This window comes from Benincasa hispida, chromosome 10 (genome assembly GCF_009727055.1).
Source record: "Benincasa hispida cultivar B227 chromosome 10, ASM972705v1, whole genome shotgun sequence".
Classification (NCBI taxonomy): Eukaryota; Viridiplantae; Streptophyta; class Magnoliopsida; order Cucurbitales; family Cucurbitaceae; genus Benincasa; species Benincasa hispida.
In genome coordinates, this window is record NC_052358.1 from 56298430 (window position 1) to 56306989 (window position 8560).

Below are 8560 nucleotides of genomic sequence, written 5' to 3' on the forward strand. Positions count from 1 at the left end.
GAAGCCCATTGAGTGACTAACCTTTGAACATAAAAGACATATACATCAGTCATGTTTAACAAAGAGATCATGAAATGAAAAGCGTTACTAAGAATGAGAATTAGCCAAGTAAGTAATTACATAAAATTCTTCTTACTAAAATTTGACTATAACAAAAGCGTCATAAGCCTCAACTCTGGGAGACCCGTAGGCCTCAGCTTCCACATTAAATATCTTTACAAGAGAGTGACTCCTCTGGTTTGCTCTTGTACATAACCTTATTGAACCTCAACCTGGTTGGGGAAAGGACCCTCCAACCCAACTAACACTATTACCTTAGTTAAGGTGTGTCACTCATGACTATTACTTAACCATTAACTGTAACTCATCGAACAGCTTCATAACACTTGAAGCATAAAACATGATAACATTCTGTGGATACTTCCTGAACCTTAGTTGAGAACGAGCATTCATCGCTCAAGCCCCTCAACGTTTGTATCACTCCAAGAGACCCATACTTCGGCCTTGGTTACTAAAATATGGCTCAAGAGACCCACACATCGGCCTCTCACTTATGGCCCAAGAGACTCATACTTCGGCCTCTTCTTCCGAACCTTCTATGTGCACGTGGAGTTATTAAGTACTGTCAATACCTTAGGTACTTCCTGGTCACCTTCCATGCTTTCAATGTCCGAATTTCTAAAGACATATCATGCTTAATGTCGTATCTTTTATAAACCTTCCAGAATGTAGCTTTACACTTAGCATTTGTGGAAACTTACTACAGTCCTTAGAATACATGCTTCAACCTAGGATACCTTTTTTGCAATAAGGCTATCATGTCACCTTGGCATGTGATCAACCAAGCACGTACTTGAGGAAGATGCTAAGCAACCTCATGTAGCTTATTTTCTTGAGACCTATGAACTCATCAACAATTATCAATGAATGACCTAGTTCATCCCTCTTCATAGTCCTTGCGAATACAGAGCCAACTCAACGCGTAGCATTCTTTATTAACAAGTTTTAATGAAATTTGAATTCATCTTTTGGGATGTGGATCCTCTATCCATCACCTTCCTAGTCATACTGACCCTACGTGTACTTAACGAGGATCCCTTCATCAACCGTCTCTAAACCTGGTTATCACTTCAAGGTATTGAGCTAAACATGCGTTACTAGAAGTTCTTTACCTAGACCTCCCACTTAGCTTGTCTTATAGACCCAGCTTTCCCTAGTAACATACGCTAACCATTTAGATTCTGTCCAGGCAACATACCTCATAAGCACTAGACATTAATTACTTAAAAACATCATGTCGGAATCATAACTATCCATACTCTATAAGTTATTAATCTACCAAGCATTCGCAAACATCAGCAAGGTAAATAGCTAGGTAAACGTTTAAGGCTGGCTATCAATAAGTGACTTTTCATAAAAGCATGACTTCTTAAATCATTCATAAACGTTTGTAAGCATTAGATTCACAGCCTTTGGAAAATCCCTTTAAGATTGATGAGCTTCTCCTACTAATATCAACCCTGTGAACGCATCAAATTACTTTAGTTACTAGTCATGGCTTCCCTTTTTAGACCCCCTTTTAGAATTAAGCTCAGATTTATACAATTCACTTTCAAATCTTCTTAACTTACCTTAGGGCATTGGGTATCTAGTCGAATTTAAAAGGGCTTAAACTTCAACGGATCGCCTCATTTCTAATACCCACACCTAACACTTAGTAAGGTCTTTGGGGTGTCAAGCCCACGTTTAGCAAGTAGTTGCTTGTTCGCCCAACAAATTCCAAAGTTAGCTTCTAATGTCAATAGCCCAAAATCCATAGCTCATTTTAAGAAAGTTCTTTCTTCAACATGCTCGGAATCGTGTTGAAAATGTTACCTCAAAGTTCCAGCTTAAAACTCTTCGTGGTTTGATCTGGAGCTTTAAATCTTCCCCAGTGGTCCTAGACCGCGAAATTGCCTACTTGTTCAACACTTTCTAAGTTTAGATTCTAAAATATGTAACTCAAACTCCAGGCCTTAACTTGCAAAAGTTCCTTCTATGAACTTACTCATAAGGGTGATAACAATGTTACTTAAATTTTAAGCTTGAAATTCCATGTGGTTCAATCTAGATCTACTTTCTTCATCGACTGCTCGGAACGCCCAAAAAAATGAACCTTCAACTCTTCCTTCCTTCTTCGGCCCTCTTTTCGGTGAGATCTCCCTTTCAAATGTTTGATTTCATAAACTATACTCGTAGAGCTTTCCAATGGTACTAAGTTCGTCCAATTTGCTCGAGCAAGTCGTCCCAAAACGAGCCCTAGAAGTTCTCCTCCCTTTTTATACTATTGTTCAGTTCTTTGCTTGAAATCTTCTTAAGCCACCTCACCCATTAGTGGAGATTAATGTTGGGTTTTATGTCCTAAACTCGTAGTATGTAAACACTGAAACTTATTCTAAAAATTCAATAAATGTGTTACTGAATAAATCTATTACTTGAATAGAAATCCAATAAACTTAAAAGTCCCTTGACTATTGGATGAGTACTTGAACTTTATGTGGAGACATAAAGGTGGATCAAGTTCGAGTAAATAGTCAAAATGATCTATAGTATATGGATAAGGTTGGGTACCTTATTCTGGTAACACTATTGAATGTGGCCTGCTCTGTAGTTGTTACAAGGAGTTGTAAAGTGCTACAAACGAAGTGATCCTAATTTGTTCATATTGGACATGAGGAGTGGGGGTGTCCTTGTGCAAAAGAGTTTCTACAAGATCAGACCACGAAATGAATCACTCTTACTTTATAACGTTGTTTACTGTTTAAGACTGACTATTTCAAAGCGATGACCTAGGTAACTTGATCTTAACCCTGAGCTAATTATGAACTCCTATTTATTCGAGATTGCCTTTAGATTTGCATAGGTGAGGGTTGGCTCAACAGAGTCGGCTCAATTAGACTACCATTTCAGGAGTAAGACTGGATAGATAGTTAGGGACATAGGGTGCAAGAGGGAATTCACTCCTACCCGTTTTAAGAATAGTAGAGAGGTTGTTCTCTTAAGTGCAGATTTCAGGACTTGTACAAGGGATCCCACCCTTTCATTTGGTATGAGAGGGACTTAATTTTGTGATTGGATCATAAAACAATTGTTCATTAGGGGATCAGTAGGAACTTAAGAAACAAGAGGTAATTTTGGGGGTAAAACAGAGATTTGACCCAGCCATTATTACGAACAACCTGTGAATGGTAAACTTACTAATTATGGTTATATCGAGTGGACATAATATATCTACAGTGAAGGGAGTTCAAGTATGAGTTTTAGTGTAGTGACCCATTAGTTAAAGAATGGGGGTTAGATCTGTTTAATTTTTTTAGCCGATTAATCTTGGATCGTTGAAGCCCATGATCTGTAGGTCCATGAGGTCCCTCAACTAGTTCAGAAATGGATTAGCTCTAAAGTAGCGTGATAAGTTAATTTGAAACGTTCAAATTAGAATCAAACGAAATTGGAGAAAATATATTGAAATATATGAAGATGAATTTATGTAAACATTATATTAAATTAATTAGAATTATTTAAATTGTTTAAATAATTATTAATTAATTTGTAAAATTAATAAATTTTGATTTAAGAAATAAAATATGATTTTAAAATCGATTTTGGATTTTTGAAAATTGAAAAATTACATAAACTTGAAAAATGGGTTTTTCAAGTTCATCTTCAACTTGCTCACTAGGAACCCATCACCTCTTCCTTGATTTACTCCAAGCATGAGCTGCATTCCATGAGGCACATCTCTTTTCATGATAGTCTGCAATATATTGAAGAGATTTGAAATGGAAAAAGGATGATGAACCGATTAAATTTTTTGCTGAAAAATTCGGATGAAGAAGGTGTTCTTTAATGGGTTGGTTCAGTGAGCTTTCTCCATATTCCCTTTGATTCTAACTTATTTTGAGTCCCACAACTCAATCTAGAGCACCAAGAAGATAGTAGGGAAGTTCTTGTGGTGATCTACACAAGAATTTGGAGGATTTTGTAGCTGAAAATAGAGATTTCAACGGTTCGGCCAAGGTATGTTCTTGAAACCCATTATACTCTATTTTAGCATGTTTCTTTTTAGCCAAAATGAATGAATTAGAGTGCTTATGGATCCTGAACTCTTCCGCTGCGTGCTGTGTCGATCCAACAATTAAGGGCCAAGATTAAGCCATCTGTCCAGGTAACTAAAAGAGAAGTCTAAAACTGAGCCTTTAAATATGAGCGTTTAAGCAACTCGATTCTCGCTAGGAAAACTCGATGGAAGAAGGTCCTTACTCGATGGAAGTTTCCCCAGCTTTCTGTCAAATACTCAATGGAAAACTCGACGCTGGGAGCTCGCTCCTCACTGAACGCTCAAACACGACACGCGATCCTTCCTCTCTTACCCTCGATGCTCGCCTCTTTCCTCGTTCACTTATACTCGATACTCGATAGCCTCTACTCGATGCTTGGCAGCCTTTACTCGATGCTCGACCCCCTTCTCAATTACTTATACTCAACACTCGGCAACATTTACTCAATGCTCGCCTGGCGCTCACTCGATGCTCAAACACCCTTCAACATGACCAACACTTAGCCAGAATTTCTCTTTGTAAGGTTAGATCAGTAAGTAATCGAGAGTTAAGTTCCATACTTAAACATTTTTTCCCTTTCAACGTATCCTTTACCTCAAATGCACAAATCCAATCTAACTTAAACATTTAACCCAAAATTTTTCTTTCTTAAACCATAGACATCGTGAAAAATGGGAAAGTGATGTGTGGGTCTTACAATGCTTGTGTATGAGAAGTTTGAATAGCATTTATAGAACAACTGTGACTAGCAATATACTTCTTAAATTTTCATAGTTCCCCACCCTTATAACGAGATGCATGAACGTACCATTGACAATAGTTCCCCACCCTTATAATGAGATGCATGAACGTACCATTAACAATCTTCTTGTGAGCACTTTAACACAATTGATTTAAAATTTGATCTCACAGTCTTGAACTCAAAGTTGTTCTTTATAGCTATGTAGTAAAAAGACTTTGATACTATTTCCTTACTAGCAAACATATCCTTCTTTTTCAAATCAAATGTAGAAGACAAGCTACTAATATGAACATCCGTTAGGATGTTAAAATCATCATTAATGGGAGAAGAAGAAGACATAGCCCAGAAAAATTATCAAATCCACTATTGGAAACTCCTTCTCAAAGAATATCAGTGACATGAACAACTAATAGATGTCTTGTACTTTGTTCTTTAACTAAATTCAAAAACCAAGCAACATCGTTATCTTCATTAATTTTAATCACATTTCGAATGCTATTGATACCAAAATCCAATAAGATTGATAATTGTATTGAAGAAATAGATGCATCCAATTGAATTTTCTTTAATATCAAATTCACAAAACTCTCAAAACACATAATCTCATTGACCAATATAGTCCTGTAATTCCAGTAATTATGTTTATCATCCCACTGCCCATTATGAAACACCACTACTGAAGCTTAATCATATTTCCAAATCACAGTAAGAAACAAAAATTAAACTTATAACATTGATAGATTAGTAGAATAAATAGAAAACAGTATTTATCAATGATAGATTAATATAATTGATACACTATGATATGTATCTATCATCAGTAGACTATCAGTGATAGGAAGTTCATGACTAATAACATCAGTGATAGGAATCAGGACTACTAATATCAGTGATAGGAAATTCATGACTAATTGGAAAAAAAAAAATTAAACATAAACTAAGTTACAAAGACTGGAAGGAAAAATTAAAGTAGATCAAACGTGTAGAAATCATCAAATCGACTACTAACATCAGCATACTTCAATTAAAATCAATGAAAAACCTAAAAAAGTACAAATCGCCAAAAATCTAAAAAAAAAACCTAGATGAAATCAAATCAAAAACTGAGGAAGAAACCTAGACATGGGAGAAGAACCGCACGAGAAAAGGATGAAACAATACAAAATCGTGAGTAAGAAATACCAAATTGTAAGCAAAAATACCTAATCGAACGTAGAAATACAAAATCGTGACCAGAAAACTAATAAATCATTCCTCCCATAATCGTTACTCTCAGAATCGAGCGGTGAAGAATGAAGAAGACATACCTGGAAAACGCACATTAGCTCGACCAAAAAAAAGATAGATGAAAAAGAAGCGGGAGACTGAATAGCTGAAATAGATGAAGAAGACAATGAAGTGACACGATGAAAAAAAACAAATCTAAAACGAAGAAGAAGACGTGGGAGAAGAAGGTTATTTTAGGAATTAAAAAAAAGTAAACGTATTTGCCAAAAATATTCCATATATGCAATTAATTTAAAAAAAGGATATATAGTTATTTATTTATTAAAAAAATGGCCACAAATTTCCTTAAAAAAATTTCTACAAATACTAAAAAGTAGAGTTGGTAAACATTAGACTACTCTATTCGACAAAATGAGTTTTTTTTTTTTTTTTTTTTTTTTACCGTTTATAAGTTGGGAGAATCAAATCTTTAAAATCAAAGTTAATAGTATAAGTTTTATGTCAATTGAATCATGGTCATTCTTACCGATGAAAGAAGTTAAAGATTGTTATATAAATTAAACCCCTAAACTTTCATAAATTAATGAATTTAGACTCTTAGTCATAATTTTCTTTCAGAATTATTCATGCATTTAATCTAATTGTTCATTTTATAAAACATTCATGTGAAGAAGTATACACGCATTTGAGAATCAATGCATGGAAGAAATTAATTGACTTATAAAATTTGTGAGAGTTCAATTGATTCAAATAATATGTTTCACATGATACAAGTAAAACAAAATCTGAAAGAGGGTGTGTAAATTGATACATTCATGAAATTCATGTTTGAAATTGATACAATTATTAGTTTAGGCTCCATTTGGTAACAATTTGATTTTTTGCTTTTGTTTTTGAAAATTAAGCTTATTTCATTCACATTTCCTACAATTGTTTGCATTTTTATTAAGTAATATGGTTGAATTCTTAACCAAATTCTAAATTCCAAAAACAACCTTTTGAAAATTACTTTTTTTTAGTTATTAAAATTTGATATGATTTTTTAAATTATTGGTGAAAAGTAGATAACAAAGAAAAAAAATTGGAGGTGGAAGTAGTATCTATAGACATAATTTTTAAAAACAAAAATAAATAAAATAATTACTAAACGAGATCTTAACATATTAATTGATATCGCGAAGAAGAAGAAAAAAAGTTACAAATTGATATTCCCTAAAGTAAAATTCTTGCACAAAACCATAAATTATCTCTATAATGACTTTTGCAGACCTTATTATGTTCAAATCAAATGTTAATGACCAAACATGCATACTTTATTAAAAATAAATGTACTCCATTTGGCATCATTTACAATAATGAACGTATTATTTTGATATATTATGTATAAATATCTTTACCCAAGTGGGGGAAAATTCATGTATCCCCACTTTCACTTATGTCGTGCTAAAACAAGAGTCTCCCCAAAAGTCCAATTTTCCTATAAAATGCCAATATGAATCGGCCCATCACAGCCTTTTCACTCTCCTCACGGGAACAAAAATCAAATCGCATCGGAAATGGCGATTAATCAAACCTTGCTACCACTTCTAGCCTTCTTGGTACTATTCCAAATACTCATAGACCAGAGTTCGGCGGCGGCGGCGCCTCCAACGGCACCCCTGTCGGCGGCAGCAAGTGAGTATCTAGAAGCCCACAACAGAGCAAGGGCGGAGGTGGGGGTGGAGCCACTGCAATGGAGCCAAAATCTGGCGAATCTTACAGATCGACTGGTACGATTCCAACGCAACCAAAAGGGGTGTGGGTTCGCTGAGCTGAGCGGCAGCCGGTACGGCGGAAACCAGATGTGGGCAAGGGGACAGATACTGACGCCGCGGGCGGCTGTGGAGGGATGGGTTAAAGAGAAGGCGTTTTACAATCACACGAGCAACACGTGCGTGGGGGATCACCACTGCGGGGTTTATACTCAGGTGGTTTGGCGGAAGTCGGCGGAGGTGGGCTGTGCTCAGGCCACATGCCGGAAGGAAGGGATTAGTTTGACCATTTGCTTCTATAACCCGCCGGGCAACGTCGTCGGTGAAAGTCCTTATTAGATAATGATCAACCCTTTTCTTTTTGCGTTTTTAAATGTGAAAGTAAGTTAAAGGATGAACTTGTTGGAATGTAATCTGACGTCGTTTAATAAATGCTTTGTTGAATTTTCTACTTTACTCTCCATAGCTAGTGTTGGTTGTACTTAAAATCGTGTGGTATCTATCTCAAAAATAAATAAATGAATAAAATGGTTTGGTATGAACTGTGTCACCCTCATTTAATAACTATTTAGGGTGTTTGAAGCGTTTAATTGGGATAGAATGTATGGATTTCATATATGTTTGAAGTTGATATGTCTATTTGGGATGCAGAGTTAATTCATATATCTAAATATTCTGTGCAGTTTTTTAACTCTAAATAATATATTTTTACTATTTTTATTTTGTAATTTTTTTCTTTTAAT

The 8560-nt window shown here is 35.3% G+C and overlaps 1 protein-coding gene across 1 annotated transcript; it reads left to right on the forward strand.

Moving 5' to 3' along the window:
* The first annotated feature begins 7506 nt into the window (after nt 1-7506).
* On the forward strand, nt 7507-8359 carry LOC120088462 (STS14 protein). The gene has a single exon (XM_039045791.1). It carries the CDS (start codon nt 7623-7625, stop codon nt 8154-8156), a length of 534 nt encoding a protein of 177 aa, XP_038901719.1. The 5' UTR covers nt 7507-7622; the 3' UTR covers nt 8157-8359.
* The last annotated feature ends 201 nt before the right edge of the window (nt 8360-8560 follow it).